The sequence below is a fragment of the Cucumis melo genome, chromosome 11, assembly GCF_025177605.1.
Source record: "Cucumis melo cultivar AY chromosome 11, USDA_Cmelo_AY_1.0, whole genome shotgun sequence".
Lineage (NCBI taxonomy): Eukaryota > Viridiplantae > Streptophyta > Magnoliopsida > Cucurbitales > Cucurbitaceae > Cucumis > Cucumis melo.
Window position 1 is genome coordinate 16306428 of NC_066867.1, and position 23427 is coordinate 16329854.

The 23427-nt window shown below is 27.9% G+C and overlaps 1 protein-coding gene and 2 long non-coding RNA genes across 4 annotated transcripts; 2 read left to right on the forward strand and 1 right to left on the reverse strand.

Annotated features, from left to right (window-relative positions):
- The first annotated feature begins 10817 nt into the window (after positions 1–10817).
- LOC127143873 (uncharacterized) lies at positions 10818–11379 on the forward strand. The gene is made up of 2 exons (XR_007815437.1): positions 10818–11062; positions 11175–11379. It is a non-coding gene; the product is annotated as an uncharacterized LOC127143873 (long non-coding RNA).
- Positions 11380–17728: 6349 nt separating this feature from the next.
- On the forward strand, positions 17729–23427 carry LOC103490470 (probable flavin-containing monooxygenase 1). Its single transcript, XM_051091705.1, has 5 exons — positions 17729–18204; positions 20776–21016; positions 21111–21286; positions 21367–21722; positions 22900–23427. The coding sequence occupies exons 1-5, from the start codon at positions 17761–17763 to the stop codon at positions 23249–23251; spliced, it is 1569 nt and encodes a 522-aa protein (XP_050947662.1). The 5' UTR covers positions 17729–17760; the 3' UTR covers positions 23252–23427.
- On the reverse strand, positions 18211–20861 carry LOC127151718 (uncharacterized). 2 transcript variants are annotated; one of them, XR_007824855.1, is made up of 3 exons: positions 20723–20861; positions 19521–19551; positions 18211–18367 (listed from the first exon to the last, which is right to left on the reverse strand). It is a non-coding gene; the product is annotated as an uncharacterized LOC127151718 (long non-coding RNA). The 2 variants fall into 2 exon arrangements; XR_007824856.1 differs by having other exon boundaries at positions 19521–19578; positions 20723–20855.

Genomic DNA, 23427 nt, shown 5'->3' on the forward strand with positions numbered 1-23427 from the left:
ATAGTATGTATTTAATTAATATGATTAATTAATTATTGATTTATTTAATTTAATTAAAGGGGTCTTTTCAAAGATATAACAAAGGGACAAAATATTTACACTATATATATAGAACAATTTCAAAAATGAAAAAAGTCCACAGGCCTACAATGAAAAATACAAAAAATGCCGCGATTAGCTATTGTTGGTACACGATTGTTTAGATTTTTCTATTGTTTGGTACACTATCGTTTAGATTTGGTCATAGCTAAATGATTTATTTTTTAAATTTTATCGTTTAATTTGGTTACATGATCGTTTAGATTTGGTTACAGATTTGGTCGTAGCTAAACGATTTATTTTTTCAATTTTATCGTTTAATTTGACACGATCTTTTAGAATCGATTGTTTAGATTTAACTAAACAATTTTTTTTCAAGATTCTTTTGGTACACAATCATTTATTCTTTTAAGATTCTTTGTACAAGTTCGTTTAGATTTGGCTAAACAAATTTTTTAAATCTTTTGGTACCCAAATCTAAACGACATAAAAAAAGAAAGGAACAAAAAAAGGATGATGGAAAAAAATCACAGTGGAAAAAAAAGAGGAAAATAAGAAAGACGATAAAAAGAAATTGTAGCGAATAAGAGAAGAAAGATGGAAGGACAAACCTGGAATACTTAAAACATGGCTAACTTATGGGCTTTGTTACACGGGACATAAATATTTAGTGAATTGTTATAGGGGAATTCTTGGAAATAGCAAATATGAAGATAGACAAAAGAAAAATAGCAAATTGTTATATTATTTTGATTTATGGCAAAACTAACTGTCATAAACATTTTCCCACTCTTTTTGGCCCGAATTTACCCCTATATGGATGAAAATTGTCCATATACAAATACAGTGTATTTGTTAAGATCAAAAAATCAAATAAAATATCACATATCACGAATACAGTATTTGTAAACACACTTATTTATGATAATTCTTAACTAAATAAAAAAAATATTATATTGTTCTTACAATCCCTAAAGATATGTCATTAGTTACAATCCTTAAAGATATGGCAATACCGCCTAGTGGATATTTTCTTTTTCAATTCTTTTTGTCTGAGCATACCCTTTAAAAAGGGCAATTCCTTGCTATACAAATACAATTGTATTTGTATAGGTCAAAAAAACAAACAAAATATTACAGAGTACGAATATAGTGTATTTGTAAACACATTCACTTTTGGTAAATCTTAACTAAACCAAAAATATTTTCTTGTTGCATAAGATTTCACCAACATCTCTAAAGATATGGTTTTAGTTTTAACACCCCTAATTATTAGGATTTAAATCAATTAATTTACAATTTTTTATATTTCATATTATTTATTAAAAATTTATTAAATAATACATATTACAAAATTTTTATAACAATTTGAATCTACAATTTATATTATCCCCTAAAATCGTCAATTTGAATTCAAATTTTACCTCATATCCCTAAAATTCAAATTTTACCTCATTACCTCATAAATTCAACTATTTCGCATTTTTTATTCTTCAAACTATTTATCAAAAAATAGACATAAATTATACATAATACATATTTGATATTTATTAATCTTTTGAGTTTAGAAATATATATCTCACCCTAAAATAGTTAGTTTTAATCTCAATTTTTAACCTTATTTTAAATCCAATTTTTACGCTTTAATTTTAAATAGTTAGTTTGAATCCCTAAAATTATGGTAAAGACACCAAACTTAAATTTGTAGATTATCATCCCTAAAACAATGCTAAAACAACAAACTTCGTTTACAATATTTTGATTCCTAAATTTTGTTGATTTAAAAATAATTTTATAAATAATACATAATATGGAATTGCTATTTTTAATTCAAATTTTATACATTATCCCTAAAATGATGCAAATATATCTACAAGATTATGGGGTTTGTATATTTTAAACAATTTATTAAATGGCCTTAAATATGCCTCAATGACATTTTTGTAATTAATTGAATCTTATTCTTAAGAGAATGTCAACTTCTCTCCTTCCATGAATTTCACCGATTTGAAAGACAACCTCTGAAAAGTTTAAAGTGGGACGAGATCTATATGAAATCAAATTTTCTAATCCTGCGCGAATTAGGAAAGGTTCTCTCTAATCAACCTATTCTCAATGGCAAATTCCTCCGGCACGATGGCGGTAATCCGAAGAACCGGCAGAACGACATTCCTAGACTTTACTTTTTCGACAATCTCCTTCATGAAAGATGCATACTGCCCACCAAAGATGCGTACTCTCCTCCTCTGTTTCTACTCTTTGTCAACATCGTCTTGTTTCCTATTCAAAACTTTCATTTACCAGAAGGAGTAAACAAGCTCGAGTTCTGGGTTCTGTCCCAAATGTGTCGAAGCATGTTCTTCAAACCAAAAACTAGCTGACGGCAGCGACAACAAGATCTTCGAGGAAATCAAGAGATGGGTTGTTGGGATTGAAGGAATTGAAGGATTGGAGGATGGTGAGAGAGTGATTTGAGAAGGATTCAGAGAGGAAGAAATTAAGGAGAAGAAGGAGCAAGACGAAAATCCCAAAGTTTTTGGTCAGAGGAGCTAACAAGAAGAAAATCCAAAGACTTTGAAAATTTTGAAGGAGATGAGCTGGAAGCTCCAATAGTTTCTGCAAGATGAAATTTTGATTTTGATGTGTTAATCATGTGTTGGGCGTTTGATTTTAATTATAGGGTATTTGTAGTTTCTTGAATAATTGTATTTAGAATTCAATTTTTTCAGTTAGGTAGGGGCATTTAGGACATTATTCCAACAATTAGTTTTCCATATTGTCTGATTTTGCTATTTTATCAATTTAAATAAAAAATTACCATTTATCCAAAGTAAACCTTCTATTTTGCTATTCTTCTTGTTAGCCCTTTGTTATATTTATGAAAATTTCCCTTAACTAAATAATTTAATCAAAAGTTATATCCCCTACATCAAATTAAATCATGAAATAACTTTATATAATCCTAATATCAAATTTTGAACCTTTCAAAATTTTATCCCAAATTCAAATGATCAAAATTTACGTTCTTTTTTTCAAGATAGATTAAAATGAGAATGGAATCTCCAATTTACTTCAAATTAAAATTTGATCATATTCCAAATTTTATTTTAAATACAACTTATCTAAAACAATTTTATTCTTTAATCAAATTAACCTAAGATAAAACTTCAAATTCATCCCTGTTCGTACGAAGTTTTTGGAGAAACGTGTTTCATAGAGTTGAATTTGTGTTTGTGTTGATTTGATGTGATGTGGTTTGATTTCTAGTACTTGATACTCTAGTTCTTTTTTGATTGAATGCATATGCTTGATTTGAGAAAACAAAGCACATGAAATTTTTGAAGTCAGAAGAAAATTCATATCTTCAAATAAGGAAAATTGTTCGGAGAATCTTTCCTACGCTAAAATTTTCCCAATCCCACAAATGAAGACTCTATAAGCTTCGACTTGGTTGGTCCATGGATCGGACCTCCTAGGTCAACAACCATATAAAATTGGGTATTATTTAATGGGCTGACAAGAAGAATGATAAAATTAGAGGTTTACTTTGTATAAATGGTAAATTTATTTTTAAATTGACAAAATAGCAAAACATAAGAATTTTAAATAAAAATTGGGGAGATAATGCCTTAAATTTGAATTAAAACTAATAATTAAAATAAGGTGAAAAATAATGTTAAAAATAATGTTAGAATATCAAATATTTATAATGTATTGTTTATGTATATTTTTTCATAAATAATTTGAGAAATAAAAATGCGAAATAGTTGAATTTATCTTTGAAGTTATTTTAGAGAATTTGAATTCAAATTGATGATTTTAGGGGATGATGTAGACTGAAACTGTTACTAAAAATTTGTAAAATGTATTCTTTAATATATTTTTTATAAATAATATGAAATATACAAATTCGTTAATTACTTGATTTTGTATCCTAATAATTAGGGATGTTGAAACTAAAGTCATATTTTTAGGGATTGTTAGTTCAATTTTATGCAACAAAATATTTTTTGATTTAGTTAAGATTTATCATAAGCAAATGTGTTTACGTATCCGTGATATGTGATATTTTGTTTGATTTTTTTATCTCAACAAATATACCGTATTTGTATGTGAGCAATTGTCCTTCGTGGAGGAGTAAATTCAGGCCAAAAAATTTAAAAAAATTCATCTGGCAGGTAGTTTTGTCATAAACCAAAATAATTTTAGGGTTTGCTATTTTTCTTTTTTCTATCCAGGATTTTGCTATTTCCACGGTTTCCTCATTTAATTAGCATTCAGGCTTGTCTATTTTTGGGCTCAATTGAATATTAATCAAAATAAGTAATATTTAATTGGGGCGACAAGAAGAATAGCAAAATATAAGATTTACTTTGGATAAATGACAATTTTATTTTTAAAATTGGCAAAATAGCAAAACAATTAATTTTTAAATAATAAATAGGACAACTATGCCCTAAATGCCCCTACCTAATTGACAAATTAGATTTCTAAATATAATGGTAACAAAAACCACAAATACCCTATAATTAATACAAACTATGCACACTCGTGAATATTTTAATTCACCCCCCCCCCAAAAAAAAACCATTTTCTGGAAAACATCACATCTTCTGCATGCAACCACTTCACTTCTCTAAGAAAACCCTAGAATTTTTTTTAACCTTCTCTTTTCCTTCGAAAATTAAGATCGCTTTCTCCCTTCCTTTTTGAAACGCTTTCTACCATCACTTAAGATACGAGCGGCCATCTCTGTTCTCTCATGTTGTGGTGACTTTTAGGATTGCTTTCCACCGGCCCTTTTAAGATCACTCTATCATTCTCTTTTAAGATCTCTTTCCATCGACCTTCGTTCGTTTGTACCCTTTTGTTCGTTCTTCAACATTTTGTTCGTTTTCTGCAGGTAGATTGCCAACTATCAGTGAGTTGTTTCATTTTCATGCTTCTGTTCGTTCTTCAACCTATGGATTTGTCCTCTATTTTCACATCTTCTGCAGGTAGATAAAAAATACCCAGTCCTCAAATTTTCTTCTTAAGATTTGTTCCCGGTTCTAACATTCTTCAAATTTTCAATCGCTTTCCACGACATCTGTTTTCGATTTTGTTCTTGACTGGTGTTCTTCTATTTTGAATATATAGTACTAACTTTTTTTTTCCACTTAAATGTTAAATTTATAGATAGATATATTGATATTTTATTTGTTTAATTTAATCTTCCTAAAATAAAGGACATAAAATGTGAACAAATATGTCTTTTATTTTAGGAAGATTAATTGGGATTTGTTGTGTAGTTATAAATATATATTGTCCTTAACAATTTTTATAAATTGTAGAGAATATAAAGATGAAAAAGGGGAAAGGAGAGGTCAAAACAAAAACAAGTGATCACTGGTTCTAAGAAACGATTGTCAACTAGAATTCAAAGTCTGTCGAGTTCTTCTGAGGAGGTACAAATATGGGGTATTTCCAATCTTAGTTCTAGGTAATTCACTACTCAAATACGGGGTATTTTCAATATCAGCAGCAGATACAATGTCAACGACAACAAGTAGATCATTGTCGGAGAATTTCGATATGACTAACATAATCCAAAACACATCCTTACCATCAACAATCCGAATGAGATTCAAATTGTTGCAATCAGTCCAGTAAACGGTCAGCCTAGAGATAGAAAGTTCTGAATTTGGAAAAAGTTTACGTTGGATGCAATTTACAAATTCTTGAAACAACGATGAAACTGGAACATATACATCAAGGACGTGATAGTCAATACATCGAGAAGACTCAATCCATCTACCATCAAATACAGTCTTCACTCGTTGTAAAACCATAAAAAAAATGGAAACACGTTTATTGAGTAGTCCAAAAAATGGTAGGTTCTATATAAGAGGGATGTATATTAAATTAAATTATTGTTTCATATATTATACGGACTCCATGGGTTAAATAATGGGTATCTGTTTTTCTTTTTTATGTAGCCCTCGCATTTTAGTTTGATGTAGCAGTCAGGTATTAAGAAGATATGGTAGACTAGGCCAAAGGAAGAAGATGTATATGACATAGTCTTATGAATCTAATCTTAGGAAGGCAAAATTAATGATTTTTCATAAATAATTTAGAAAATAAAAATTTTAAAATTAAGATAATATAAACTTAATTTATTATGTGTGTCTTTTTTTTTGTAAATAATTTAGTAAACAAAAAATGATGTTGGTTCTTTACTCCGTTCTTTCCTCAAATTTTCGTTTCTACTGTCATCTGCGTTCTTTCATTTGTTCCGGTTGATTGTGAATATCGTTTCCCACGCGTTGCTTCCCATCGAATCTTTTAATTTATTTTCCCTTCATTCTAGCATTTTTATCCTAGATAATTAATATTTGCATTGTATTTGGCATGATTTTAGGGACGGTTGATTGTGAATATCGCTTTCCACGTGTTGCTTCCCATCGAATCTTTTAATTTAGTCTCCCTTAATTCCGGCATTTTTATCCTAGATAATAAATATTTGCATTAAATTTGGCATGATTTTAGGGACGGTTAAATTTTGGATTTAAACTTAACTAATTTATCAAAGATAATTATTTCCATTATATTTGCCATGATTTTAGGGAAGTATTGGTACCTAGGTGCATAAAAAATTTGAATATTTTAAATTAATTTTCGTTAATTTCTTAATGTTTATCCTAATAATTAATTAATGTATTATCTTTGCCATGATTTTAGGGAGAGATTCAATTTTGAATGTATAATTTCAAAAAGGAAAAAATTGAATATTTGAAATTCCTTTTCGTTAATTTCTTAATTTTTATCCGTATAATTAATTATTGCATTATATAATTTTGAATCTATAATTCGAAAAATAAAAAATTGAATATTTAAAGTTATTTTTCGTTAATTTGTTGATTTTTATCGGGATAATTTGGGGGTATTGAAACCAATTGAATATGTTTAGGGATCTCTGGAGCAATATAATAATTTTTTTATTTAGTTAATAATTATCATTAGTGAGTGCATTTACAAATATATGTGATATTTTGTTTAATTTTTTGATCTCAACAAATACATTGTATTTGTATAGAGACAATTGTCATCCGTGGAGGAGTAATTTCGGGTTAAAAAAGTTGGAAAATATTTCATAAAAAAATAACAGTTTGCTATTTTCTATTTTCTATTCTCGTATTTTCTATTTCCACGGATTCCCCTATTTAACTTGACCAAATCAATTAACTTGATCCAAAACACGTAGCAGGATTTACCAATTTATGTTTCGATTTCAATTTGTACATGTCAACTTTTAACTAGTCTCAAATTCAATTATTTGCATTTTTATCATTAATTAATTTGTTAAGTAAAATGAAAATTATTGATTGGTCCAAAATTTTTCACCCAAACAATCCCAATTTTAAGATTTGGTCATATTCCAAATTAAGTTGTGGTACAATCCAAATTCATGTTCAAACTCTATTGCAAATTCAGCTCAAGAATCTAAGTTCAAATTTACACCACATACAAATTTTGAGTTAAGGTAGGACAAATTCTACTAAAATTCAAATCCGTGTTTATGTCAAGAAAGAAAATCAAAACTTTGATTTAAATTTAGGTTTCGATAAGTTGACATAAAAAAATGTGACAGATATACGCAAAATTCAAGTCTAAGTTTATGTACAAAATTCATATCTTGATTTAATTCACACGTTAAATAGAGTCAAATTCAAGAATATATAACTTGCATTTTCATTTAAAATTATCTTTTTTTAGATTCATTCAGATACATGTATAACTCTCGAAAATGAGACATTTGTTGAATGAGTAATTTTGGATCACTTACAAATTATCACATCATTTATTAAATTAACATTGAAACTAGAAATAATTGAATTTGAAACTAATTACAAATTGACGTGTGTCAGAAATTAAAATTGAATAAATAAATAGATGAATATAGTGGTATTACATGTTTTTGTTTTCAGATTGGCGATTGGATTAGATAAATTATTTTGATGTAATTAAATATATATTCTAGAAATTGTATCATATTCCATTTGGTTCTAAAATTTTAAGTCAACCAGTCAAATTATTCACAATTGATTCCTACAATATATTAATGGGAAAAAAATGAAATTACCTTTAAGAATATATAAAGACGTCTTCTAAAGAAAAAATAATGAAACTTTTTGGTGGAATATTTGCCTGAAAGGTTTCAACACTTTTTTTTTTATGTAAATAAAATTAAAGCATCTAACTTAAAATCTAATAAAAGAGTTCAAATATGACTGCAGTTTCACATATAGTTCATTGTTTGCCATATAATGAACATTTAATAATTGTATTAGACCCATGAAAAAAAATATCATTTAATAAGAAGTATTTTTAAAAAATATTGTGATTTTTAAAAATATGATAAAAAATAGGATAGTTTGTAAAAAAAATGACAAAAATAAGGTGGATGACAAAACTATTGTAAAAGATAGGGTAATTTTTGAAACGCGAAAGTCGTGTACCTGATATACGACTTCCATTAACCTATTTTGACCACTTTACTAACCAATTAGACCGCATAGATAATGGAAGTCGTGTCATAATAAAAAGGAAATTTATGATTTAAATACGTAATTCAAATCTATAATATATAAAGAGTCGGAATACAAAAAAAAACTAATATAAAATAGAGAAACTTTTGTAAATGTAACAAAACACCAAATTATTTACGACCCATATAACAAAGTCCATAAAGTTAGTCATTTTTTAAATATTCCAGGTTTGCCCTTCCATCTTTCTTTTCTTCCTCACGATTCGTCTTCCTCTGCCTATTTCTTTCATCATCTTCCTCCTGCGATTTCGTCTTTCTTCTTTCCTATTTTTTATGCAATTTCTTTCAATCATCTTTCTTATTTTTCAATTCTTTATTTACGTCGTTTAATCTTTCCATCGTTTTTCTTCTTTTCCTATTCTTTTTTTCGCTTTTCTATCGTCTTTCTACTTTTTCTCTTCTTTTTTTCGCTGCGATTTCTTTCCATCGTTTTTCTTCTTTTCCTCTTCTTTTTTTCGCTTTTCTATCGTCTTTCTACTTTTTCTCTTCTTTTTTTTTGCTGCGATTTCTTTCCATCGTTTTTCTTCTTTTTCTTTTTTTTTTTACGTCGTGTACAAAAAATAGCAAAATCTAAAAGATCATGTATAAAGAATCTTGAAAAAAATCATTTAAATTGGAGTAGCCAAATATAAACTATCGTGTAAAAAAGTAAACAATTGTGTAAAAAAAATAAAAGATCGTGTATAAAGAATCTTGAAAAAAAATCATTTAGATTAGAGTAACCAAATGTAAACGATCGTGTAAAAAAAGTAAACGATCGTATAAAAAAAATAAAACACGGTGTATAAAGAATCTTGTAAAAAAATCATTTAGATTGGAGTAGCCAAATTTAAACGATCATTTTAAAAAAAAGTAAATGATCATGTAAAAAAAAAAAAAAGATCGTGTATAAAGAATCTTGAAAAAGAATCATTTAGATTAGAGTAGCCAAATGTACACGATCATTTACTTTTTTTACAAGATCGTTTAGATTGGAGTAGCCAAATATAACAATCGTGTATAAAGAATCTTGTAAAAAAAGTAAACGGTCGTGTACAAAAAACAAAACATTGTGTATAAAGAATTGTAAAAAAATCATTTAGATTGGAGTAGCCAAATATAAACGATCGTCTTAAAAAAAAGTAAATGATCGTGTAAAAAAATAAAAGGTCGTGTATAAAGAATCTTGAAAAAGAAAACATTTGCATTGGAGTAGCCAAATGTAAACAATCGTGTAAAAAAAAGTAAACGATCGTGTAAAAAAATGTGTAAAGAAATCTAAACGATCGTGTACTAAAAGAATTAAAAAAAATCGTGTACCAAATTTTGGAAAAAAAATCATTTAGATTTGGGTCCCCAAATCTAAATGATCGAATCTAACTAAATTTAAACGTAACCAAATTAAACGATTGTGTAACAAAATTAAACGATAAAATTAAAAAGATAAATTGTAGTCATATACACTACTACAAAAATCTATTTTAGTTGACACTAGCTACTTTTACATACTTGACGTTTTTATTAAAAAAATAAGTATTGACCATTTTAAAGAAAAAACGTCAAGTATGGTCTCAAAAAAGTGGAATTTTTACGAAAATTTTCGAACTATTTTACGTTGGCTTTTAGTTGACGTTTTTTTCGCGTCAAGTATAAAAGAGAGTTTACTTGACGTTTTATTTATGTCACGTATAGTGGACATTTACTTGACACGAAAAATGCGTCAAGTATAATTTGAAGAAAAATAAAAATGTCGAATTATTTTACGTTAGCTTTACTTAACGTTTTATTTCGGGTCAAGTATAGTAGATATTATACTTGACGATTTATTAACGTCAAGTATAGTGCAGAATTTACTTGACGATTTATTAACGTCAAGTATAGTGCAGAATTTACTTGACGTTGTATTCGCATCAAGTATAGTTAATATTTATTTGATGTAAAATGAACATCAAGTATAGTTTACAATTTTTTAAAAAAATGTTTAGAAAATGTTAAATATAAAAAGTAAAAATAGAAAATATTATTTATTCCATCCTATCATTAAATAAATTTATTAAAATAAACTTATTAAAAATTATTTTAATAAAAAAAAATTATTAAAATAAATTATTTTATTAAAACTTTCCCTCCAACCCTTTCATCTACCCCTTTCTCTTCCAAATATTTAACAATCAATCTCTCACGCCTCCATCACACCGCACCTCCACATTGTTCATCGACCGCCACATAACGTTGCTCCACGACGACCACACTTGTCCACGTTGCTCATTGACCGCCGCATAACATTGCTCTATGTCGGCCACACCTGGTTTATTTTCAGCCGATGAGGATGTTTACTCCTGCAAGGAAGAGACTGATGAGAGATTTCAAGAGGTTGCAGCAAGATCCACCTGTTGGCATCAGTGGTGCTCCCCAAGACAATAATATCATGCTATGGAATGCTGCTATATTTGGGTATGACCTTTTTCTTTCTTTTTTTAGTCAGAATTTGTTTACACGTCCACTGTTGCTTTCGTCACTTACTAATGCTATGGTCTTTAACATGTTATTTCGTTGGCTTTTGCAGGCCAGATGACACACCTTGGGATGGAGGTATTTTCAAGTTCTGGTTCTTAATGACTTGCTAATTATACAACTGTGTTGTGATTAGAACCATGTCTTGTAATGATGTACTTGTTTCTTGTTTGACGATTTCACTCTGTTCTCCCATCCAAAATTACAATTAATAAATAATACTACAATATATATAATAGTATCTTAATTTTGCTCAATTATCCAGATTTATTTTGGCTACATAGCTATTAGCTTTACATTGTTAAATTAATTTGTTGATTTAAAATTCATCTGACACTTATTTGAAAGATAGTTTGTATCTTCATCTCGAGAGATTAGAGCTCGAAACCTTTGTAGTAGATTAATGACTTCCAAACAAGATCGATTGGTTGTTGCTCCTTATAATCCTGGGTAAGTATTCTTGGATAAGTATAATTTTTATCAATTTATACTTGCATTAGTACCAAAATACTAATTACTTGCATATATATTTCATTTAGGGATCATTGGTCATTAGTAGACGTCATTAATTCATATGAAGATGTGGTGTACCATCTTGACTCATTGAGAACAAGCTCTCGATATGATATTAAATACGTAACGAATATGTAAGCTAACTATGTTTATGTTTTTTTTTAATCGCTAAAGAAATTAGTTCATTTTGATTTATACTATACTTTAGGAAATGTAGGGCCTAGACGATTTTCCAATCTCAAAAGAATTTGAAAAAGACTAGAAAAACTACATTCTAGAAATCGGTAAAGATAAATATATTTATAAAATTATTTACAATTTAATTTAGTATGCATTGTTATTTGGTTTTGTGTTATAGTGTCTTTTACAAGTAGGTATTGTTGAATGTGGACATTATGTCATGAGATACATGCGCAAAATCGTGAGTAAGGACACAAGCATTATTATTGATGCAGTATGTTTTTAAACTACTTACATTGTAACGTTATAAATAGTATAATATATGTGACTTTTTTTTTAACAAAGTGTCTACTCGATTTTTATGTTTTACAGATTGATACGATAAACTCATACTCACAGCTTGAATTGGATGAAGTACGAGTGGAGTGGGCTGAATTTTTAACTCGGTACATATGATAGACACCTATGTATGATCTTCTTAATTTTGTAAATGGCTAACATATGAGAATGTCCACAACCTTTTTTGTGTAAATGTTTTGTTCATAGTCATTATACTTATATACATGAGGCAATAGATGCAAGGGGATAGACTTTAGTTTTGGTATACAACATGTGTTTTTTGTTATATAAGATAGCTATTATTATTGTTGATTTTGGAATTGGCCACATATAGGAAATTTTAGTTGGTTAAATTTGGATTGGAATTCTGCAATTGTTGATGACATTGATGAGAAGAATGAAATTATTGTTGGTTTACTTATTATACTAAGTTATTTGTCATTTTTTTGTTGTGTAACTACTGATTGGAAACGAATGTACCTAATGCAAGAAACAGAAAATGGAAAATTTGTATATTTAATATATTAGTAAACAATATACATAACGTTAAATACATGTGAAGTATACTATCTTACTTGAATCAAATATAATATTTTACTTGACGGTTTTTTAATGTCAACTATACAATTTTACTTGACGTGTAAATAGTGTCAAGTAAATGTATACTTGACGATTTATTAGTGTCAAGTAAAGGTATACTTGACGTGATTTTAATGTCAAATAAAGGTATACTTAACGGTTTTTTAGTGTCAAGTAATTTGACTATACTTGACAGTCGATTACTTAACGCTTTTAAAAATGTCAAGTAAAGGTTTACTTGACACTGTATTAACGTCAAGTAATCCAATTTTTGTAGTCGTGATATCTAAACGATCGCAAATATATTACGTACGCGTTGTTGACGGCGTGGTTGACTGGGCATTTTTGGTATTTTACACGATAGACCTCTGAACATTTTCCGTTTTTGGAATTATTCTATAGAGTGTAAATATTTTGCCATTTTTTATATTTTTGAAAAGACCAAAAAAAATATATTAATAGTTTATAAATATATAAGATTAAAAATTCATTCTAATTAATGCCATATTAGTATAATAGTTAATAAAAAATGTTTTCCGTTTTTCAGAAAACCCAATTAATCCCATAAAAAATGTTTTGTTTTTAATTTACAATAAATTCAATAATAATTAATGATTATTAATTCTTCTTTCTTAAATCACCCTAAAATACCAATTAATGAAAAGTTACTAATTAATTATATATTAAAGTAGTTTTTATATTAAAATAAAATCTTATATATATCTTCAATTTCATGATTTGGGAAAAACAATTTTAGAGTATAATATATTTTTTTAATTGTGAAGAATATTTGTATTATAATAATAATAATAATAATAAAAAAAAAAATTAATATCAATAACAATACACTCCTTATCCTATCATTTTAAAGATTTTATTTCATTAATTTAATTAAAAATCAAACTTTTAGAAGTTATGGAATTGAAAAGGTTTTAAAACATTTAACACTTTATTCTTGATTACTTCTATTATTTTACAAATTTGTAACTCTCACGTATCTACCACTATCAAAGGATTATTCTTTTGATTACAATTCTTTACCAACATCTAATGCTTTATTATTTCTTAATTTTTAATTTTTAATTTTTAATTATTTTTTTTACTTCAATATTTTGTTCTCATTAGCCATTTTTAATATCCAAGGCTTCTCTACAATCGATAATGGTATACTCAAGGTGTGCATAAAGTTATATGTAATATATCTCAATTTTAACTTTAATAAAGTTGAATAGGAGTTTTTGCTTAACAAATGTTGTAGCAAATCTATTTGAGAAAATATGTGTGTATGCTAGGTTTTTTTTTTTATTTTTTCACTTTTGTAATCAATGTATTACGCCTTTTATGTGGTTTAATAAACAAAAATTTAGTGATTTATTGCAAACTTTCTATTCATTGCATAACTGTATAACATGTTGTCTCACCAAATTTTGAAATATCTATTCATCAACAAAATAATTTGACTGGATTATGAAGAAGTAAAATAAAACAAACTTTATCCTTTCATTCTACTATAAGTTAAAGAACATTTATTTTCGTAAAAATAAATTTTGTTAATAAACAAATCATTATGATAAATAACCTTTTACACAACTCTTTTTTCTTTCTAGTAATCACACAAAACATTTTAGAATAAAGCTTTTTAAATATAAAAATATTATGCATCGATGATTAAAAAATACAATTTCTGACAGGAAAAAAATTTACTATTGTACATTTACCTCAAATTTGTAGAATTTTTAAGTTTTCATCTATTATCATTTTTACAATAATCCTAATAGGAAAGGATAATGTTCTACCATTCATATGTTAAATAATATGTCATGTAAACTTAATATAGACCGTTTTTATCGTTCACTACAAAAGATTTTAGAATGAAAAAATTTTAAAACTAAAGAACTAAATATGTCTTCTGACTATTTTTAGGACGTTTGTTTGTGTCTTTTTTTTTTTTTTTTTTTACAATTTTTTTATTTTTAATTAATTATAGAAAATCAAGTTACTGTACGTTTTCTTTTGTGACAAATAAGTTACTTTATATATTTAATGGTTAATAGTGATATTTCTTTTTAATTTATAATAACTTTAGTGATTTTATATTTAATTAATTTTAATAATAGAATTTAAAAGGTTTTCAAAACCCAAAAATTTTCATAACTTATTTAAATCTCTTCTACAAAATATATCAACGTTGATCCTGACATTTATTTCTTACAACAAATTTGTTTTCTCTTCTAATTTGTTTTTCTTCATATATTAGTTTCTAAGCTTTTAGATTTAGAAATTTGCATCTCATGTTAGTAGCAATACATTTTGAATATTGTAAGTTTTATAGTTTATAAAAAAAAACGTTAGTATATTTTGAAGGATATATTTTAAATATGGAAGTAAAAATCTTGATATTTTATTTGAAAAATTCATGAATATTTGTTAAGTATTAAACAAAAAAAAATTAAAAACATTATTTGTCCGACTTTAACTTTTTCTTTATAGAATAAATCGAAAATATCAATATAATTAAATTGAATTTTTAATGAATCTAATAAGAAAATAATAAGTTTTTATTCTATAGTTTCCAAAGAAAACAATAATTCATTGGAGTTTATTAATTTTGTGCATCTATCAACCTATCAACCAACAAGTATAGGATTTTTTTTTTTCATCTATCAACAAACAAGTATATTAAACAATTTTACTCACAAATTATTTGAAATTATTAAACAAACCTGCAATGCACGTAATTAAATACTAATAATTAGAAATAGAAATTTTAGTCAAATTTACCTATGATTTTAAATTGGTTTTATTTTGCATCATGGAAATTCATTTAAAATCACAATTATTTTTTTCTTGATTTTTTATTCCCATTTAACACATTTAATACAAGTATTAAATACACATTTAACACATTTTTATTTAAATTTGATTTAATACGATGAAATTTGGCAATTTTGGCAATTTTGTATACAATTTAACATATTTAACACATTTTTATTTTAATTTGATTTAATACACATTTAACACATTTTTTATTTTAACACATTAAATTTGGCAATTTTGTAGGTTTTTTTTTCCTTAATGCTAATGTTTTTTTTTCTTTCCATTTATTTTAAACATTAACTAAGGTTTTTTTTATTCCCATTTGACATATTTAGTACAATTATTTTAACCTTTTCTTGAGATATTTTTGTTAATATCAATGGATTGCAAATATTGATTAATATAGTTTTTGATAACATATTTTGTTAATATATATATATATATATATTTCAAAAAAAAATTGGAGATTGGAAAAAAGATTGTATAACTCTGATCGAGAAATAATCAAATTAAAATAGAAAATGTAAATTTAATAAGAAAAATTGAAAATTGAAGATTGTGATATTTAATATATATATATATATATATATATATATATATATATATATATATATATATATATATATATATATATATATATATATATATATATATATATATATATATATAAAGATTAAGAATAAAAAAGCTTGTTAAATATATATAAATAGATAAAGAAAACAAAAAAAGTGGGGGTCCACGCAACCAACCTATTGAAGTCATGGACGTGCCCTATTTTTTACGATACTTTTTCTCCTACCCTACTTTTTATATTTCTTTTTAAAATAACATTATTTAAAAGAATCATTTAATAAAGAGGTTTTTTAAAAAATATAACAAACCGGTAAAATGTTTACACTGTATAAAATAGTTTTGAAAACGAAAAAAGTTAATAGGTCCAGAATAGGAAATACGAACAATGCTCCAATCAACATGCGATTAAGTGACCACATGCAGGCGCAAGTAATCTTCTTTTGAACGATATTGTGTACTATATCTAGACGAATAATCTATAATTGTTTAACTCATGTTACACGATGGTGTGTTCTTTTTTAATTAGCAATGGGAAAAAAAGCTTTAAATTTAAATAATCGTATTGACCATGCCAAAGGATGATGTTGATCATGGCAAACGATCGTGTTGACGTGTTGATTATGGTAAGTGATCGTGTAGTTCAATGTAAATAATCGTTAAAAACTTCAAATCTAACGATCGTGTTGACTATGTTAAACGATTATGTTAACTATGGTAAACACTCGTTTATATCATGTCAACATGATCGTTTAAATTATTTTAAACGATGGAAAAAAAACTTCAAATTGAAATGATCATGTTGACAAAGGTAAGCGATTGTGTTGACAATGGTAAATGATCGTTCAGATTATGTCAAAAGTATATTTAGACGATCTTGATATTCTCGAATATAAGGAATATGAAATAACTTCAAAGAATCATGCTGAAAACGGTGAAGATAAAATAGAGAGATTTAAATAGAATAATGAATCGTTTAAAAATAGAAAAAAGAAAATTTGAAAGAGGAGATAAAGAAATCTTAAAGAAAAAATGAATGAATCGCAAAGAAGAAGAAATAGAAGTGACGAATCGTCTACAGTATTCAATGACAAATCAAAAATTTATGAAAAATATTTTATCGATTCTATGGATTTTTCTTTTTGTTACACAAAGCGAACTATATATATTCTTGTGTTTTGTTATATTTATGAAAATAAAAGTTAAAAATCCAAAATACTAAATAAACTAAAAGTGTAAACTAGGCAATAGTTGAATTTTTCTATCAAAATTCTCTCCTCTTGTATGGTCGCAAATTATTTTTTCATTTTACTATATTTTTTAACCATTTTTTTCTCCTTAAATTGGTAAAATATAGTAATTTCATTTTCTCAAAAAGTCAAAATGACTCAAAAGATACCTGGCCAAAGCCCTGTGCTTGTTATTTTCTGTTGTTTTTTTTTTTAATGGGTAGAATATAGTCATTTCACTGCCGCAAAAAGTCAAAATTACTCACCCAAAAAAGAATTTAAAAAAAAAAAAAAAAAAATCTTTACCCTCCACACTCTACTCTTTTGGTCACCTATAAAAAAGGGGTAAGTTTCCATTAATAGACACATTTTGGAAAGAATAAAGATTATTTCCGGGGGATATCGGAGACAATGGAAACAAAGAAAGTGGCGGTCGTGGGTGCTGGATTAAGCGGACTAATAGCTTGCAAATTAATTTTATCCAAAGGATTAACCCCAATTGTGTTCGAAGCTAAAGACGTGATTGGTGGCCTTTGGAATGACACCATTGAGTCGACGGTATTACAAACGCGTAGACAAATGTTTGAGCTCTCCGATTTTCCTTGGCCGAAATCGGTGACAGAAGAATACCCAAGGTATGATCAAGTTCTTGATTACCTCAAATCTTACGCCGAACATTTTGGATTGTTTAAGTATATCAGACTCAACACAAAAGTCTTAAGCATCGAATACGAAGGATTCTCCGATGAGGAGATCAATAGTTGGACTTATTGGAGTGGCTCTGGCAACGCTTTTTCTGAACGGAGTAAATGGAAGCTCAGTCTCGTTGATGCTCGAACTAATCTTCCACTCCAGGTTCACTCACTTTAACATTCTTGTTTCTCATCACTCTCAACACATCCTCCTTTTAACACTTTCCCTTGGTGTGTTCAACTAATCATTTTCTTTTTCTCAAATTATATAAGAGTACTTGCTTGGTTTTATATACACACATGTATATAGACTCTTCCAAACGGACCTGTTTTATTCAAATAATTAGGGAGTTTTGAGATGGCTCAATAATTTAAAGAAGAGAAATTGTACAAGCTAACAAAAAAATTTAGAAAAAAATAGTGCAAATATGGCAAATATGATGACTATGGTCAGTAGGTTATCATAGAGTTATCTGCTTTCAAATTTGCTATTTTTGCAATTTAGAAAATGTACATAGTTACATTGACTTTATTTTCATAATTTTTTTTTGCTATATTTACAAAAGCCTCTTTAAAGAATAGAATAAAACAATTACAACGTTAAGTCTATAATATATATTTGTTTATATGTACATTTCTTAAGCTCATCCATGTCTTATAAAACTTCTTTAATCAAATTTATTATATTCTTGGTTTGAAATACACACGACTACGTAACAAGCAAATAATAATATTTCTATGGTATAAATCTTATTTTGGTCACTGAACTCTGTATTTGTTCTATTTTGATTTCTAAACTTCTAAAAATAATTCGAGCATATTTTGGTAGGAAATAATGAAATGACTTCAATATTTAAATATTGGACTGCCATAAATAAAAAATTCACTCTTAAAAGTTTAGATTATAATTTTTAATTAAAGGTTAGATGGTAAATTGATTCTTTATCAAATAACTAAAAGAATCATTTTGCCTTTAAGATTTTGATCACCACAATTTTAGTTAATTGACATTTTACTTCACTCATATGCAGATGCAATTGAATCCACACAATTTTCTAATACCTTAAAATTGGGATATTTTGGGATTTATTTAGGTGTTTCTTTTTCTCTCTTACTTTCAATTCTTTTTTTTTTTTTTTTTTTAATTTGTGGCGATATTTATTTGGAATTTTGTAGAGTTTATTTTGCGGTTATTTCATTTTTTTTTTCAATTTATTTTACCCGCATTGTTAACTAGTTCTATTGTTTTATTCTACTATTCTTCATGGCAAATAAATAGAGGGTGGGGAACTTGTAAGGGGATGGGAAATATTTGAGTCATCTATTAAAAACTTTTATAAGAAATAAAAATCTATTTGTTTCTTTCACATCTTTACTTTTAACCTTCCTTAAAAAATAACTATTCAATTTATCAATCTCACATAAATGAATAAAAAAATATATTTCAATTAATAAAGATATAGATATAAAAAAGATTACCTTTCATTGCCCCCTTCCCCTTCCCTTTCACCTGGAGGGAAAGAAAGTTAGGAAAGACCTAAAGAATAGAAAAATATGTGTTTACAAGTTAGGAATAAAAAGAGCATAAAGGTCCATAAAAGAAAAATTGCAAGAAGGCAACCCACAGACTTGCAAAATGGAAAAGAAAAACTTGCAAAAATATTGTGTGTATATATATATATACCCACACGTAAGTATATCTATACGCATATACATATGTATGATATGTATAATTGTCACTAATGTAGTACTGAGATCAAAGATTGAAATTCTCATAATTCCAGCTATCAGTACAAAATGTGCAAATTAAAAGAGAAGAGATAAAAAATTTCTTCCGCAAGCCCCTTTTAGACAATATAAATTATTTAAAAAATTAATAACTAAAAAATAAGTCAAATATATCTTTTCTTAGAAACTAAATGTCCATATATGGAAGAAAATAAACTATGTGCATATATTTGCAAAATGTTTAAAGGTCTTAATGGATATTAACCTTCTTTTTAAGAAAAATAATTGAACAACAAACTATAAACTAATAAGATGACTACTTTTATACTTTGTTAAAAATGCAATAACTAAAATTGGACATTCCAAAATAAAAAGGCTAAAATGGGAATATAAGTTTATTATGCATCTTTGTTCTAATTTTATGCCCACTTGATTTTGATTTAAAATATAAGTTTGTATAAAATTTAAAGTATATCTAATGACTAAATTTAAAAGATGCTAATGTCAAGATCGTCCGTAAGTTTTTAATTTAACGGATTAATCTTTTATATATATATATATATATATATATATATATATATATTGTTAATTTAAAATTTTAAAATTTGAATGAATTACATAGGCTGCTAAGACAATTTCAACGACCAACCTTTAAATATACACAAAAAATCACACAATGAGCAACTTAACTTCCATACCAACCATGCACTAAATAATAATGGAAGATGTAGAAAGAAAATGCAACCATGGATGAAGAAAAGTAGCTTCATAATCAACATTTTTGTAGGCCCATCCCTTTTTTAAGATGCAAAGTTGGAGGTCTTTTTTATAATTTTGAATTTTTAAAATGCTAAATCAGTAAAAATGATGCATTGAGCTTTCAAATTAATTGATGAAGAAAAAACGTGTAAAATAGTTTCATTTTGAATAATGAAAGAAATAAGTTTACTTACGCCTGCATTTGTGCCCCTCTATGTTTTTCCATAACACCGGCGGTGATTTGCAGGAGGAGGTGGTAGATTTCGTAGTACTCTGCACAGGAAAATTCGGCGACATTCCAAATATCCCGAAATTCCCTCCCAATGGCGGCCCTAAAGCTTTCAGAAACGGTAAAGCTCTTCATTATATAGAATATGCGGCCTTGGATTTCGACAATGCTACGAAGCTTGCCAAGGACAAGAGAATTGCCGTCGTTGGTTTTCAAAAGTCTGCGTTGGAGCTTATCAGAGAATTCACCAATTTAATTGGTAATTTTCAATATTCCTCTACCTCTCTCCAATTTATTTCCTCAAGCGTCTCCATGTTTCTTATCATTATCTTCTTCTTCTCTTTAATTTGCAGGCACTAGCAAACCCTGCACTTTGATTTACAAAACTGAGTATTGGAACCCTCCCGATGGTCAACCATGGGGGATTCATATCGATTATCTTTTCGCAAGCCGATTTGCCGAGCTTCTGATTCATAAACCTAACGAGGGTTTCCTTCTCTATCTCCTCGCCATGCTTCTTGCCCCAATTGTAATTTTGATTTCTCTGACACTCTATTTTCTTTGTTGTTTCTTTATGTTTTCAAGTTTTTTTTTTTTTCGTTTTTACAGAGATGGTTGATCACGAAGTTGGTGGAATTCCACGTGAGGAGGAAGACAAAAATGGACAAATACGGGATGGTGCCAAAACATAGCATTTTACAGGACGTCACTTCATGTAGATACGCAGTATTGCCTGAGAGATTCTACGAAAGAGTGGAGGAAGGAAGTATAGTTTTGAAGAAAGCACCAAGTTTCAGCTTCTGTGAAGAGGGTATCATGATCGAAGGAGAAACCAAACCGATTCCCTTAGATTTGGTCATTTTGGCTACTGGATATAGAGGTGATTTGAAGTATAAAAATATTTTTGCTTCCTCTACTTTTCGGGATTACATGAATTTTGGTGATGCAGCACTTCCTCTATACAGGTTAGTCTTTTGTCCTTGACTTGTTCGAGTTCAAAGTTTAAATTTGTTTTAGCTTGTGTTCACAAAAGGATGACATTTGTGTGCGACTGGATTTTGGGTTTGGACTAGTTTAGCTTACAAAACGAAAATCAGAAGAAAAAAAAAAAACAACAAAATGGTTTTTATTATAGAGAAATGAAATCTTAGCTCCATGCATATTCACCAAAACACTGGAAACCAACTTGAATTTATCCCAATGTGATTGCTGACCAAACTGTAATATCTGCAATGACTTGAGTATGAATTACATGCAAAAGATCAAATACGACACCATGTTAAATCACCACTTAATCCTAAAATTTACTCAAGGTAGTTCATTGTTAGGATCCCAAACACCAAGAAAACACAAAAATATATTGCGATGTCAAGAGTTTATGGCATAATTAGCAATAACTTTTGAGAAGGTTGTCTATCTCTTAAGTCCCACAATTCCACCAAAATGATCCATTATTCTAAGAACCCTAACCACCTTGACCTCTCTATACATAACCAAACTACTTGCATCTAATTACCACTGCGCCCCTACTAATATTCTAAAAGTACTGATCCTAGTACAAGTAGTGCTTTCACATTCATCGGTATGTTCTAATTAATTAAAAATATATAAATATAACAGATAGCATACAATGGCGATGATCTTATCAACAATTTTATCGATATGGCTTAATATTGTGCATATTGAGCATACTATTTTCAAGAAAAATAGAAGAGAATTATCCAAATCAACTATAAAAGTTGAGTACAGTACCAAACTATTGCTAATTTATTGCAACAAGTTGACATTACTTTCTACAACAATCGATCTTTTCACTGTAGAAGCCAGTACATACTACATTTGAGTATATAACTTGGAACTTCCATTTCTTTAATGTGGGATCATGAGAGGACTGCAAATTGAAAAATCATATTGCAATTCACACATGTTCAAGAAGGGGCTTGATGAATTTATTATTTATCTTCAATTTTAAACTTATGATGTTAGTGTTTTGTCTTACCAGAGATTTAATAAGAGATCTGCTAATAACCAAATATGGTAGGAATCAGACAGTTGTCATTGGATAATATTATAGGTGCATGGAAGGTATCCCCATAAACATTGAATCCCAATGAGATGTGTGTTTTTGTTCCATTTTTCCAGGCTATGTATTCATCCCAGAATCCCACAAGTAGCCGTGATTGGACTTACAGAAAGCATTTCGAACTTGTACACCTCAGAGATAAGGTGTCGATGGTTGGTGGAGTTTCTTGCCGGTACATTCAAGCTACCAAGCATCAAGGAGATGGAGAAGGACATAGAAAACTGGGAGAGGTGTCTAAAGCTTTACTCAGGAGAGTCTTATTGGCGAGGTTGCATTGGCATGTTGCATCATCATTACAATGATCAAGTGTGCAAAGACATAGGGTGGAACCCCAGAAGGAAGAAGGGCTTCTTTGCTAACTTGTTTGTCCCTCATCGCCCTACAGACTATGCCTCCCCTGATAATTGGTAAAACCAAACCTCTCATCCCTCTACTATGTAATAAAACTTGTGTTGCAATTTCAGCACCTCCATTTGGTGGTTTTGGTTAGTTGAAGTTGTTTTGTTTTTTTCTTTTCACTTTCTTCTGAACCAAATTAATAAAAATCATGTGATAATGTGAGAGGCCGATATGCTATTTTTAGTTTA